This window comes from Protobothrops mucrosquamatus, unplaced genomic scaffold (assembly GCF_001527695.2).
Source record: "Protobothrops mucrosquamatus isolate PMUCROS unplaced genomic scaffold, P.Mucros_1.0 scaffold4036, whole genome shotgun sequence".
Classification (NCBI taxonomy): domain Eukaryota; kingdom Metazoa; phylum Chordata; class Lepidosauria; order Squamata; family Viperidae; genus Protobothrops; species Protobothrops mucrosquamatus.
Window position 1 is genome coordinate 7,376 of NW_015389970.1, and position 15,868 is coordinate 23,243.

The 15,868-nt window shown below is 48.4% G+C and overlaps 1 protein-coding gene across 1 annotated transcript in view; it reads left to right on the forward strand.

Annotated features, from left to right (window-relative positions):
• The window catches only part of LOC107298508 (cytochrome P450 2J2), a 26,442-nt gene that overhangs the window by 1,970 nt on the left and 8,604 nt on the right, over window positions 1-15,868 (forward strand). The window contains exons 3-5 of the mRNA XM_015827888.1: window positions 4,423-4,599; window positions 6,640-6,781; window positions 15,637-15,824. Of these exons, the coding sequence (XP_015683374.1) occupies window positions 4,423-4,599; window positions 6,640-6,781; window positions 15,637-15,824 (507 nt within the window). The remainder of the gene's footprint in view (window positions 1-4,422; window positions 4,600-6,639; window positions 6,782-15,636; window positions 15,825-15,868) is intronic.

Sequence of the window (15,868 nt, forward strand, 5' to 3'; positions counted from 1 at the left end):
GAAAAAGAAATGCAAGAAAGCAAAATGGCTATCTGAGGAAGCTTTGCAAATAGCTAAAGAAAGAAGGGAAGTGAAAGGCAAAGGAGAAAGAGAAAGATACACCCAATTGAATGCAGAATTCCAGAGAATAGCTAGAAGAGATAAGAATACCTTCTTAAATGATTAGTGCAAAGAAATAGAACAGCGGTTCTCAACCTATAGGTCGCGACACCATTTGGGGTCCAACGACCATTTAACGGGGGTCGCCAAACAACGCAGTCCACCATTTTTTCCCCTTTTCCTTAGCTGTGCTACTCCCTCTTATTCTATTGGCTTTTGAAAGCCAATAGAATAGATTCTATTCAAGAGACTCTATTCTATTGGCATTCGAAAGCCAATAGAATCTATTGGCTTTCAAAAGCCAATAGAATAGACTCTCTTGAATAGAGTCTAATTCTATTGGCTTTCAAAAGCCAATAGGAATTGTCCAGGCTGTCTCTGCTCTGCTGAGCCCGCCAAAAGCCCCAATCTGCAAATTGTGCTGCAAATTGTGCTGCAAATTGTCTGCAGCTAAGGCGAGGTTTCTGGACGTTTCCACCCTTCCCTGCTGAGCAATTACTAAATGTAAGTAAAAGAGGGCCAGGGGTGGGAGGTAGGAGGCCGGCGGGCGTAGGGAGGGTTGCTGGCGTGGGTGGGGCCCGGTGGGTGGCTTACCTCCCTTGGGCTGGGCCAGCTGGTGGCCCAGCCGGTGGTTTCTCTGCGCCTCACTGCGGCAAATCTAGAAGGATGCGAGACGAAGAGCAGAGGAGGGGGGGGAGAGGTTCGACTTCCACAGGAATGGAAAGAAGTAAAATTGCCTCTTTCTTTCCTTGCATGCTTCTTCCCCCTCCCCCTGTTTTGGGATAAAAACAGATCGACTCGATGTTACACAGACGTAACATACTCTTTTCACACAGGTTCACATATTTTGTTGCATTTCAAGCGCATTAATCTCTCTCTCCCTCTCCCCCCTCTCTCTCCCTCTCCCCCCTCCCTCTCTCTCTCTCTGTCTCACACGGCCCACCAGAGTCCTCTTCTTCTCACCCACCCATGGTAGCTATTTCTTTAGGAGAGTTAGCGCACCCGCCTCCCTGCCGGTACGCTCTGCAAAAGAAAAGAAAAAAAAGCTCACTCACTTTGCCCGCACAATGCCTCAAAGTTCTTCTCCTCCTCTCGTAGCCTGTCCTCTTTGCCTGAGCAGCCTGACCATAGCAGCGCTACTGCCACTGTTCATACTTCTGATCTCTGTATACTTGATGCTCTCTTTGGGAAAGCTTTTTTTTTCCCCGCCAGAAACAGATTTTCTACATTTCATCAGTCCACATATAGATGGAACGGAAGTTTAATGCTGACTTGAGGGAGAGGAGTAGGGGGTGGGGTGGGGGATGGAGGGGAATAGAAAGAAGCGGCGAAACGGCAAATGCAGGCTTACCATAGGAAAGAGACGGGTATTGCCTGCCTGCTGTCTGCACCCTCCCGCCGCCCCGTACTGGCGTCTGGCTCGGCGACTGCAAGCTCTGCGCCATTGGTGTGGTGTGCAAGTGGTGCTGTGGGAGCCGCATGGGGCCTTCTGCTGCCTCCTGCCCCCCCACGCTTCGCCTTCCCGGGACCTCCGCCCATTTTCCCATGCCCAGAGCAGGAGAGGAATTGCTGCTTTCTAGGCATGGGAAGGGGCTTCCCCCTCCCAGTCCCTCATCCACCGGGGCGGGGGCACTCCTCTGCACCGGGACTGGGGTTGTGCAAATTGCAGTGCGCCTCCTTTCCCGCTGCCCAGCCTGGCCCAGCTCGCCCTCCTGCGACAGGCAGAGCTCGGCAGGATTTGGCCCTGGAAAGGCCCGTTCGGCTGGCCAGCCGGGAAGGCTGAGCAGCCCCGGTGAGGGAGCCGTTCCCGCCCCGTGGCCAGGAATCTCGTCCGGCTCGGGGGCTGCCTGACCGCCATGGGGATGTCCACGTCAGCCACCTCCTGTCGAGCCCGCTAATTGTGTGCTCCCGGCTAACTTCCTCCGTAAGTCAGGCGCCTGGGACTCTGTGGAGCCTCCCCTAATTGCACCAGGGAGGGTCCGACCGAGCCCCGGGCTGACTTGCGCGGCTCCGAAATGCCACTTGCCTGAATTCTTTCTGCCTCCTGGGGGGAAGTTGCACCTCATGGCCCAATTATGCGCGTTATTCCAGCGTGGTCACTTAATTTGGATGCTTCTGTTGTTTTTATTGGTTTTGCTGTCATTACTCTTTTAAAAAGTTTTTTAGTATTTTTAATTGTAATACATCTTTGAACTCTAACCTGCCCAGAGTCACTGAAAGGAGAAACCAGAGATATTGAGGGGAGAGGAAAGAGAGAGAGAGAGAGAGAGAGAGAGAGGAAAGAAAGAAAGAGAGAGAGGAAAGAGAGAGAGAGAGAGGAAAGAGAGAAAGAAAGAGAGAAAGAGAGAAGGAAAGAGAGAGGGAGAGAGGAAAGAGAGAGGGGGAGAGGAAAGAGGAAAGAGAAAGAGGGAGAGGAAAGAGAGGAAGAGGAGAGAGGGAGAGGGGAAAGAGGAAAGAGAAAGAGAGAGAGAGGAAAGAGAGAGAGGGAGAGGAAAGAAAGAGAGGAAAGACAGAAAGAGAGAAAGAGAGGGAAGAGAGAAAGAGAGGGAGAGGAAACAGAGGGAGAGAGGAAAGCATAATCGCTATGCTTTAATTATGTTCAATTTGTAAAAATGAAAATACGTCCTGCATATCAGATATTTAGATTGCGCTTCATAACGTAGCAAAATTACAGTTACGAAATAGCAATGAAAATAATTTTATGGTTGGGGGTCACCACAACATGGTGGCCACGCCCACTTGGTGGCCACACCCACTTGGTGGCCACACCCACTTGGCCACGCCCCTGGCACCCGGCGATGTATAAGTGGTTGGGAGTTACCACAACATGGGGAACTGTATTATGTGGTCGCGGCATTAGAAAGGTTGAGAACCACTGAAATAGAAGAAAACAACAGAATAGGGAGGACCAGAGTTCTCTTCAAGAAAATTGGAGATATGAAGGGAATGTTTCATGCAAAGATGGGCATGATGAAGGACCATAATGGCAGGTACCTAACAGAGGCAGAAAGATTAAGAAGAGGTGGCAAAACTACACAGAAGGACTATACAAGAACGAGCTTAACGTCCCAGATAACCACAATGGAGTGGTAACTGTCCTCGAGCCAGACATCCTAGAATGTGAAGTGAAATGGGCCTTAGGAAATCTGAGCAACAACAAAGCTAGTGGAGGTGACAGTATTCCAGCTGAGCTATTCAAAACCTTAAAAGACGATGCAGTGAAAGTGCTACACTCAATTTGCCAGCAAATTTGGAAAACTCAACAGTGGCCACAGGATTGGAAAAGGTCAGTTTACATTCCACTTCCAAAGAAAGGCATTGCCAAAGAATGTTCAAACTATCGCACCATTGCACTCATTTCACATGCTAGTAAAGTTATGCTTAAAATCCTACAAGCTAGACTCCAGCAGTATGTGGATCGAGAACTACCAGACGTACAGGCAGGATTTCGAAGAGGCAGAGGAACTAGAGATCAAATTGCCAACATATGCTGGATCATGGAGAAAGCTAGGGAGTTCCAGAAAAACATCTACTTCTGCTTCATTAAAGCCTTTGATTGTGTGGATCACAACAAATTGTAGCAAGTTCTTAAAAAGATGGGAGTACCAGACCATCTTATTTGTCTCTTGAGAAACCTATAAAATAGTAGTAGTAGTAGTAGTAGTAGTAGTAGTAGTAGTAGTAGTAGTAGTAGTAAGTAGTAGTAAAGTTGGAAGGGACCTTAGAGGTCATCGAGTCCAACCCCCTGCTCAGGCAGGAACCCTACACCATTTCAGACAAATGGATGTCCAGTCTCTTCTTAAAATCTTCCAGTGTTGGAGCATTCACCGCTTCTGGAGGCAGGTTGTTCCATTGGTTAATTGTTCTAACTGTCAGGAAGTTTCTCCTTAGTTGTAGGTTGTTTCTCTCCTTGCTGGATATGGAACCACTGATTGGTTCAAAATTGGGAAAGGAGTCCGGCAAGGCTGTATTATGTCGCCCTGCCTATTTAACTTATATGCAGAGCACATCATGAGAAAGTCAGGGCTAGATGAATCAAAAGTTGGAATTAAGATTGCCGGGAGAAATATCAACAACCTAAGATATGCATATGATACCATTCTAATGGCAGAAAGTGAAGAGGAACTAAAGAGCCTCTTGATGCAGGTGAAGAAGACTTTGCAATTAACAACAACAAAATTAACAACAACAAATCTTTTATTTTTAAACACATAAATATACAATAAATATATCACATTTTAAGTTGAGAGTGAAGTGTTGAGAATCTTCTGTAACTCTGGTAGGATATAAATAGATAACATTACCTCTTCTGTTTTTTACTAGATGTATCATATTTCAACACAATTAATGAACTACCTCCCAGGCCCTCACCAGAAAGCCCTGGCTTCTAGGGACCTTATCCTTTCCTTTGCAAAGCAGGAAATAGAGAAGCACAAGGAATTTCACGCTCTGCATGAGCCACAGGATTTCATTGATTACTATCTTCTTCAGATGGAGAAGGTATGGATTTACTGTACTTCAATATATGGGCAAGGAATTATTACATTCCTCACTATAAGTAAACAAGAGGAGCTACGAGTTTTGTTTTTCTTGGAGGTATTTTTTTTTATTCAGTTCCCATTCTGAATTTAACCCAACCTAAATGTTGAAAGAAAAATCTCCATCAGGGTCCAGTCCAAGCCGGGAATAAACAAAATGGAGACAGCTTTAGAAAGAAGGTTATAGTTTATTGAAGAGCAGAACCACAAGACATGAGGCTCTAGAGCAGCTGACCACATGTAGCTGGGAGTGGTGGGTTTTTATACCTTCTTGGGTTTTTGAGGTTGTTTCCTGTTACTGTGGCATGACCTTTGACCTGAGCTTCAGTGTGCCTTTCTGGTATTCTGATGTGGTGGGGTATGCAGATTTTAGAGATCTTTGTTTTTCTAATCTCATCAGCTTCTAACTTCATGGCTCTAACCTTTCTGAATAGGATTATCACATCCGCCTTTCTAAAAGGCGGTTTCCTGAGTTCCTACTGGGGGCTATTAAGAAAAATTGGGCCTTCTTTTCTGCTTTTAAGATCCTTTGGGGAAATATATTCTGTGTCAACGCTGCTAATATTGAATATTCTTGCTTTGACAAAATATGCAGAACTGTCTGGTATTTTTAGAGTTAATTCAGAGGAGAATGAGGGAGGAGGGAAAAGCCCGCAAAAGAGAATGGAAGAGAACCTTTGCCCTTCAAACTAATTGGAGAACGTAAATCATGACAGCAAAATAAGGGAGGGGAAATGCTAGCAAAAATAACTGGTTGGTGGGTGGAATTTCAGATCTTAGCATCCTTTCGGTCATGCCGTGCCGACATTTTGTAACATAAATAAAAGACCTTTTAGGAAAACAATCCCTGGAAGTTCTTTGAAGTGTTTCATTAGTCGGAACCCTGACATTCTGCCTTTTAATATTCCCTAAATATTTATTTCTCTGAGAGAGTGGTGCTTTCCTCCCACATAAATCCCAGATGCTTCTAAATAAGAGCTATATTGTACCTCTTCAGTATCATACCATTCCCCCTTTTTTCTAAAGAAGTTCCACTAAGAAGGAAAAGAATTAGCAGGGACTTTTGATTAATTTATACTTAAATGAATACTTTCCATGAAATGATTGGAAAAGTACAGATACTTTCACAGCCTTGACAATAAGTAAAAATGTGAAACAGTTTGAAACAAGGAAAATAGTTTCTCTTCCCCAATGCTTTCAGAGAAATACCCAGAATGTTTTTTTTTAAAAGCAATTTTTATCGATTTGAACTAGGTCACTTCATTTACAATTGTATACTATCAGTCTTGAGTGTACCATTGGCCTGTTTACCAGATTCAACATATATTGAATATTGAATATTGAATCTTAATATTGGCCTCCTTTCCTAAACAATTAAGGCATGCTCTGTATGAATGGTTCAAGGATGGTTCATTTTTCACTCTCTATCATCATATCATCAGTATATAGTAGCATCTGTGAGTGTTATAATTGTAAGTTTCTGGTTACAGTGTTCATATTGAGTATAAAGAACAACGTTGAACTATTGTGGATGGAAAAGAAGTAGATCTTATGGTACTTGATATCAATGTGGTACTTGGTATCAAGAGCATGTAAAGTATTAGTGCTGCTTTATACTGCACTGCTAAGACCACATTTGGAATACTACATCCAGTTTTGGTCACCATGATGCAAAAAGATGTTGAAACCCGAGAAAAAGTGCAGAAAACAGCAACAAAGATGATTAGGGAACTGGAGGCTAAAAATATAAAGAACGGTTGCTGGAATTGGGTATCTTTAATTTAATGAAGAGAAGGACTGGGGTGACATGCTTTTTAAATTATTTATTCACTAAATTGTAATTGGGTATTGTAATGATAGACATCTGGGTACATTGCCCATACTGAATATAAAGAGCACTGGTGAGAGGTTTATTCTCACGACTTGCAACACGGAGGCAAAATAACCACACAAAAGTTGCATAGAATTTATTGTAATTTTCATTTTCCATTTTAAACTTCAGAGCAGGAATGACCCCGATTCAACCTACAGTGAAGAGAACCTGGTTCAGTGTATTTGGGATTTTTTTATTGCTGGGACAGACACGACCATGGCTACTCTGATGTGGGCACTGCTCCTCTTGACCAATCATCCTGACATCCAAGGTGAGACAGACATGGGTGGGTGGAACGAGGGTCCCTCTCAGGTTTTAAAACACAGAGAAATTATTTGAAATACTGAATGATTGAACTGAATCTATTCTTCTCCAACATGATTGGATGGATAATTCACCAATGGGTTATCTTAACCTTCCTGCTCCACGTGACTAAGTCTGAGTTTATAAATATCAGTACCACGCCATGTGCTCCCCAGTTTTTTGACTTAGTCTTCATGCTCCAGACCAACGTTAAACTTTAAGCTTTAAACTTTATCAACATTTTACTACAATTTATCACTTTCAACAAAGAGTTAATACCATAGCAAGAGAGAAATTTCCAGGGGAACCATACCGGGAGGAGGATTCCATCGGATCCTTTCAACTGGACTCATCCCCAGGGAGACCGACATCCTTTGTCCAGGAACTGCCGGCAAAAAAAAAAAAAAGCCTCAGCTGCACAAGGAATTCCCTACAATCAGCTGAGCCCCATCGAAGTGTTCTCTCGCTCCAGAGGACCTTCCCCGGGACTGGTAAGTTTTTTGTTTTTCCTCTTTGGCGTCGCTTCAGCGACGACGAGGATTCCCTCGGAGTAGGGAGCCCTGGGGACCCCACCCTATGCCCACGCGCCATTAATATGGCTGGCAGGGCTTTCCCGGTCGGGAGGCCTCCCAGGGAAGGGGAATCCCCACGCAGGCTTCGCGCCCAAAGATCCATCGGGGATCCACAGCTCCGCCCTCGCTGTTATTACAGCCGGCAGGGCTTCCCTCGGGAGACACCGGGGAGGGGGAATACCCCCACGTGGCTTCACTCACCGGCAGGCAGAGAGACTTCCCCAGGCCGGGGAAGCCTCCGGAGAGGGGTTTCCCGCGCGCGCGCACATGCGCGCATACGGGAGCCTCCGGAAAAGAACTTCTGAGGATTCACCCAGGCCGGGAAACCTCCAGAGAGGGGTTTCCCCGCGCGCGCGCACACGCGCGCATACGGGAACCTCCGGAAAGGGGACCTATGAGGTTTTCCCCAGGCCGGGGAGACCTCCGGAGAGGGGTTCCCCGCGCGTGCACACATGCGCGCATACGGGGAACCACCAAGGAAAGGGCCTTCTCGGTCCGGAGAGGGGATTTTCCCGCCCCCGCGCGCACGTGCGCATACGCACCCCTCGCAATTTCGGCTCCGCAGGGCCTCCCAAGGGGGAGGATTTCCCCAGAGGGTCAAGTCAGGGGATGCCCAGGCAGCTTCACCCAAGCCGAGGGAAACCCCCGGATAGAGCATTCCGCGCGCACGCGCGCACGCTCTGCTCCCAACCCCTCAGTTTTCCCTGGCAGTCGGAGTTGATCTCACCAGGCAAGGGGTGCTCAGAGGACGGAGCTTCCTAAGCGCAGCCCCTCTGACCTCCTAATAAACAGAGGAGTTTTCCTTCCCAAGCTGGGGAGCCTCCGAGGGGGGGGATTTCCTCCACGCAGCCTCCTTGAAGCCCCGGCAGCTGGGAGGGTTCCCTGAACAGGGAAGCCTCAGAGGAGGGGGATTACCCCACACAGCCTCTCATTCATTCATTCATTCATTTATGGAGGACAAGCCTGGGGAAGGGAATTCTCCCCTCGCAGCAATCCAATCGCTCCCAACTTCACCAAACTGGGCTTCTCCACCGCTGCACTCCCTCACATGGGAGAGGACGCTGGGCTGAGGAGAGGCAAACAGGTCCTAGGACCAATCAATTAAGGAGCCCAAGAGCTTCCTAAGGGAAGAGGGCTCACAGCTACCACAGCTAACTTGCACTCTCCAATTCATTGCAGCGAGCTGAATCCATCATCGTGGGGAAGGCAAGCTCGTCCTGATTGGGCGCATTGCCTCACTCTAGGACCCCACCAACCCCCCCTCCTCACCTGGGTGGAAAACATCACTGGGCTATTTCAGTAGAATTACAGCGCAGAGGAGGGGCGCTTCTCACTGATTAAAGCCCTAAGAAGACGGTCGGATCAACCACCATGGCAGATCCATCATCATCAGCATCTCCATCATCCGCGGAGGTCCCTGCAAAGAGGAAACAGAATAGATCCTCATCCAGGGGAAAGCAGCCTGCCAAGCGTACTAGATCTGAGAGAGAAGATCCACAGCTGTTGAACTCAGCCCCAGCGAGCTCATCCTTCGAGCCTCTGTCCGCACATTGCAACCTAATCCCAGGGGCCTGGTCTCCACCCAGGGAGGTAACTCAAGCCCAGACAACCTTGGCAGGATCAGGCTCCGCGGCTCAGGGGGTGATGACACAGAGCTTAGCTTCAACGGGAGCCGCATTTGCGACCAGTACAGCAGGTCAGCCAGTGGGCCCAGAAGCCCTTCAGGCCATGATAGCCCAGGCCGTGGCACAATTCATGACCACATCCAGGCCACATCAACCACAGCATAACCCCTCACCACCACTGAGGGATAGCGGACTGGCGGGGTCACTAGAACCAGCAGATGAGGCAACATCCGAGCCAGAGTCAACAGGTTTCGACCATTCAGGCATCATCTTGTCTGAAGAGGAGGATGCAACAACACCAGAGCCGATTCCACCAGTGGGTCTTTTTGACCACTCACTGTTCAATATCCTATTAATAAAGGCCTGCACCACAGGCAATCTTTCCACAGAACAGGAGACACCAGTTCCCTCGTCTTCAAACGACCCCAATCCAATCTATAAAGAGCCGGTGGTGACACAAAACCATATCCCTTGCCCCCCATTCTTCAGTAACACTGTACAAAAGCAATGGGAAAACCTAGGATCCATACCTAGCCTGGGATCCGCGGAGAAGAACCTGTTCAATGTGTCCCCCACATTCGCGTCACTACTAGAGGTGCCTCAGATCGATGAGCCTTTGAGTTCCCTGTTCCCAAACTCGGGCGTAGCGGGGGACATATCGGAGGCTCTCAAGGCAGAGGAAAAGAAGTTCGAGACAGCCCTTAGGAAGGCTCACCAAGCAGCTGCTTGGGCAGTTAAGGCCTCCACCTCAATGTCCTTCTTCGCACGAGCCTCAGTACTCTGGCTACGTGAGTTGCAGGACATGATTCCTCAAGATCAGGTCAGGATGCACCAGAACCTGGGTAAGCTCGTGGCCACATCGCAGTACCTAGCAGACTCCTCCCTCCATACGGCCAGATACTCCGCACGGTCCATCGCCGCAGCCATTTCTGCTCGCAGATTACTGTGGCTAAAGAACTGGCGAGTAGATCTAAAGGCAAAGTGGAGGGCTGTCACCAAGCCGTACAAGGGAGGGCTCCTATTCGGGACGGCCCTTGATTCTTACCTGGTTGAGGGCAAAGACAAGCGCAAATCACTAGTGAACGCGCCCAGGAAGGGAGACAAGAGACCGGGTGCCGGAACCTCTCGGGCCTTCTATCGTAGACAGCCCTTTCGACCAGCCCCCAGCCGGAGCTGGGGTCAGACAGCCAACGTCCCCTACCAAAGACAAGACCGCCAGCAGAACCATCCCTCATACAGTAACCGTCACCAGGCACAGGCGAGACGTTCAAGAGGAACCGGAGGACGATTCACCAGGTGAGGCAAGTGAGACAGCTACAGCTGACCCTATAGGGGGTAGGCTGACCCGTTATTCCAACGTATGGGCAGCCACTACCACGGACTCATGGGTATTAGACACCGTGACCCATGGGCTAATGCTAGAATTTCGCTCCAGCCCAATCAATCGTTTCCGCACATGCCCCACTTCCACAAATGCAGATAGGGCAGCCCTCATGTCAGAGGCCATAGGCCACCTCCTTCAGATACAGGCTATAGAGCTGGTACCTCAGAATCAGTGGGGTCAGGGGTTCTACTCCAACCTGTTCGTCGTTCCCAAGACATCAGGGGGCTGGAGGGCAATACTGGACCTTAAGGACCTAAATTTCTTCTTAAAATACAGGAAGTTCAAGATGCAATCCCTACAGTCAATCCTGGCTGGCATCAGACAAGGGGACTTCCTTACCTCCATAGACCTGACCAAGGCATACCTACACGTTCCCATCTTAGCGGGCCACCGTAAGTTCCTTAGGTTTTGCTACAACCAGGTCCATTACCAATACAGAGCCCTACCATTCGGTCTATCCTCAGCCCCTAGAGTGTTCACCAAGGTACTGGCGGCATTGGCTGCACATCTAAGACGGGTCCCAATCAGAGTCCAGTGCTACTTGGACGACATACTAATTCAGTCATCCTCCGCACAGAGGGCCCAATCAGACCTCACCCTAACGATTAGTACCCTACAGGACCATGGGTTCTCGGTCAACTTTCGCAAGAGTCACACGATACCCTCAACAAGGCTCCTTCACCTAGGAGCAATAATTGATACAAGCAGCTGTACGGTATATCTATCACAGGATCGCCGGACCAGCATCCGCAAGGCAGTCCAGAGAATCCAGAGAGCCAGAGTGACTTCCCTGGTATTATCGCAGCTGCTGGGGAAGATGGTATCCTGTGTACAGATCGTGCCTTGGGCCCGCCTTCATGCCCGGGAGATACAGTGGCTCCTTCTCCCGTTCCAGAGACTGCGCATCAGCGCCTCCAACCGGAAGGTTCGAGTTCCGCAGGCGGCGTTGAACTCCCTCCGATGGTGGACCTCCCCAGCACTGACGCGGGGGTCGGTGTTCAAGGAACCAACAAGGATGACCCTCACCACAGACGCAAGTCTGTTCGGCTGGGGGGCACACCTGGACTCCCACTGGGCACAGGGCCAGTGGTCAGAGCAGGAATTAGAAAACAACATAAACTGGCTAGAACTCAGGGCGATTCTCCTGGCCTTAAGACATTTCAGGGGCATAGTAAGGGGGCAGCACATCTTAGTGCTTACCGACAATGTAGCAGCCAAGGCGCACGTCAACAGACAAGGGGGGACAAGGTCAAGGGCCCTCATGGAAGAGGCCCAATTGCTGGGGGCGTGGGCGGAACTAAATCTTGCTTCCCTCAGGGCAGAACACATATCCGGAGAGTCCAACCAGCAGGCGGACTCCCTGAGCAGAACAACGGTGGACCAGGCGGAATGGCAGCTGGACCCACAGGTGTTCCAAGAGATCACGGACAGGTTTGGCCTACCGGTCCTAGACCTCTTTGCCTCCCCGAACAATTCCCAATTACCAAGGTTCTTTTCCAGGTTCCCCTCACCGTCAGTGGAGGGATCGGATGCCCTTCGAAGTCCCTGGCCAAGGGGACTGTTGTACGCCTTCCCTCCCCTTCCACTTCTTCCGGCCACGATTCGGAAGACGCTGCAGGAACAGGCGGAGATACTTCTGGTCGCACCCCACTGGCCCAGGCGCTCCTGGTTTGCCGATCTGATGGATCTCTCCATCGAGGCTCCGTGGCGCATCCCACCGGACCGCATCTCCCTCACGCAGGGGGAGCTCCAGCATCCAGACCCCCAGTGGTTACAATTAGCTGCTTGGCACTTGAACGCCGGGCATTGAGTCAGGACTCATATTCAACAAGGGTAATAGACATGATCCAACAATCCAGGCGACCTTCTACGAATAGAATATATGACACAACCTGGAAGGAATTCTGTAGGTGGTGTTCAGGGCGCGGATCTGAGCCCTTAGCAGCCCCTGTACCTACGGTACTGGAATTCCTAGTGGATGGACTGGGGAGGGGGCTATCCCTGAACACCATCCGCAGACAGATAGCAGCCCTCGCTACAGTAATCACGTGTGACAACGCTCTTCCCCTAGCGCAGCACCCCATGGTTCGCTCCTTTATCAGGGGGGCCTCCAACGCATGCCCACCGACGGTACATCGATATCCCTCGTGGGAGCTTCACCGGGTCCTAATGGCACTAGTTAAGCCACCATTCGAACACATAGACACATGTCCCGTTAGACTCCTGTCACTGAAGGTGGCTTTCTTGGTCGCGATCACGTCAGCCAGAAGAATTTCGGAACTGGCGGCCCTATCGGTAAACAGGAACAGGTGCATATTCCACACGGACAGGGTAGTACTCCGTCTGGACCCGTCCTTCTTGCCCAAGGTTAACTCCCTATACCATAGATCACAAGAGGTGGTGTTACCGGACTTCTGTCCTAACCCATCCAATGACATTGAGAAACAATGGAACGCCCTCGACGTACGTAGGGCCCTACAATGCTACATACACAGAACAGCAGATTTCCGCAGGTCCGAGGCATTGTTCATATCCTTTCAACCCCCATCCAGAGGTCAGAAGGCCTCCTCTTCCACGATTGGCAGATGGATCAGGACCTGCATTGCCCTAGCATATCAGAACCAGTCGCTACCAATTCCCAGTCATATAACTGCTCACTCTACCCGTGGCGCGGCCACCTCAACGGCTTGGACAACTCAGGCATCCATAGAGGAGATTTGCAGGGCAGCGACCTGGTCCTCGCCCTCATCTTTTGTCCGCCACTACAAGGTTGACAAATATGCAGCTGCCGAGGCTTCATTTGGATGTAGGGTCCTGAAGCAGGCGTTGACATTAGAGGATAGCCAGGCCCAATCAGACTCCCTCCCTTAGGGACACAGGGCTTTGGTATGTCCCATTGGTGAATTATCCATCCAATCATGTTGGAGAAAGGGCGTTGTTTACCTGAACGCCTATTCTCAACATGATGATGGATAATTCACTCCCACCCTAGGGCCGGAAGCCGGGGTATTATAACAAATACGTACACACGTACACATATCGCCTAGTCTCAAAACTGGGGAGCACATGGCGTGGTACTGATATTTATAAACTCAGACTTAGTCACGTGGAGCAGGAAGGTTAAGATAACCCATTGGTGAATTATCCATCATCATGTTGAGAATAGGCGTTCAGGTAAACAACGCCCTTTTGTAGCTTCTTGACCCTATAACCAGAAGTATGAAGTTAGCAGTTTAAAGGAAAGCCAAGAATGTACATGCAGAGATTCTTCTTTGAATCCTCAATAAAATATTGAGTGAGGAACTAAAAACTGGAAATCAGTACAAATCTGAAACATTTAACACACTAAATGCAGAAATTTACCAAAGTTTTTAGATATGTTACTTTTTTAATCTTAAATTGCATATAGAAGACCAAATTACAGTTGGATAATGAATATAGAAAAAAATCAAGAGGACGGACATGAGGTGATATACAATGTGGGGCTCCCTACCATGAATAGAAGGGATGTTAGCATTATGGGGGGGGAAGTGGTTGTACCGCAGCTTCAGATGAAACAATATCTGGACCCCTTTCAGTCAGGCTTCAGGTCTGGTTATGGGACATCAAAAGGATTAGCTGTACTTGTAGATGAGCTCTGTGGGGAGCAGGATGGGGTTGGTACATCCATCCTTGGTCCTCTTGACTCTTGGAGCCTTTTGATACCATCAACTAGGGTTTCCTTTGAGCCTGCTGCAAGAATAGGGGCTGGACAGTTCAGTGTGGTCTCACCACCACCATGTAAAGTAGGACTATCCTGTCAGCTGCCACGTTACTCTTGCTTGTGCCTCTCTACCATGTGATGACAGTCTGTCATCAATGCTGAGGAGGATGGTTGGATGGGAGAATACTTGGGGGGAAATGAAAGTAACTGCTTTATCTTCCCAAGATGCTGCCTCAAGGTCAGCCGAAAGGGAAGAGAAGGCAGCTGCATGGTTGAGCTCTTTTTTTCAAGGCCAGTTCCAATTGGTGGTGATAGGTAGTGAGAAGTCCAGCCCACAGCTATTCCTTTTTGGTGTATCTCAGGGCTCTGTACTCTCCATTCCTTTTTAACATCTTCATGAAACAAGTTCATACAACACCATGGGATGAGGTATCATCAATTTTCTCATGATATTCAATTTTGCATCTCCTTCCTTTGTGACCCAAGTGATGTGACAGTAACTGTGAGAGGGATCTAGGTGTCCTACTGGATCACTCCTTAAGTATGAGGCAGCAGTGTGCTGCAGCTCACAAAACAATCAAGCAGTCCTAGATTACATGAACAGAGGTGATAGCATCAAGACAAGAAGAAGTGATTTATCAGATCTGCCACCATATAAACCTCTAAATAGAAATGATCCATGGCTCCATTTTCTGAGAAAGGTATAGTTTTATTAGTTGTCAAGTGTATTGCCATAATGCGTAGCCAGAACTGAGAATCTTAGCAAAATCCTTAATTTCAACTTCTCCCTCCATTACCTGCTTCCCATGATTCCCCATGGCCAATCAGGTTCATGCGAGATGTTTTCAGAGTGATCAGTTGAAGCCTAGGTTGGTAAGCAGCTGCCTTCTTTTCCCAGTCAGGTGACCTTGAGGCAGCATCTCAGGAAGATACAGTTGTTACTTTCATTTCCCCACAAGCATTCCCTTTCCCAACCATCCTCCCCAGCATTCGTGGAAGACTGTCATCGCATGGTAGCCAGGCACAAGCAAGCATACGGTGGCAGCTGACATGATAGTCTTATTTTATATTGCCATGGTGAGAACACAGAATACCACTTCCAGTTCTGGTCACCAAGATACTGGCTGAGGAATTCTGGGAGTTGAAGTTCACAAGTTATAAAAGGGCCAAGTTTGAAGACCCCTGCTCTAGGTATCAGAGGCACAAGACATAATATGTAGAAACCTATCTAACAGAGATCCAACCTCAAAGTAAGGAAAAAATTCCGGTCAGAAAGAACAACTTAATCAGTGGAATGTCTTACCACTGGAAGTTGTGACTGGGGTTTCAAATGGGATTATATAAGGCTCCTTCCTTGAGCAGGGTTTGGACTATAAGACCTCCAAAGTCTCTCTCAGACATATGATTCTATTAAATGATTACAATTAATGCCCCAAATGCTATTCCAGGTCCTAAAGTTCTATTGAGGATTAAAATTTGGAAACAAATAAAGGAAACACAATATTGAAAATGAACCTTTTATTTCTATCATTTTTCTAGAGAAAGTCAAGCAGGAGATTGAAGATGTGTTTGGCTTCTCAGGGTCAATTTCCTATCAGGATCGGAAGAAGCTGCCTTACACCAATGCTGTGATTCATGAAATGCAGCGTTTAAAATATATCTTGCTAGTTGGGGTTCCCAGGCAAAGTACAAAGGATGTGAAGATGAGGGGTTACCTTATTCCAAAGGTGAGAAACATGGTCAGGCTGCATTCCAGGAGTCCATTATGGAA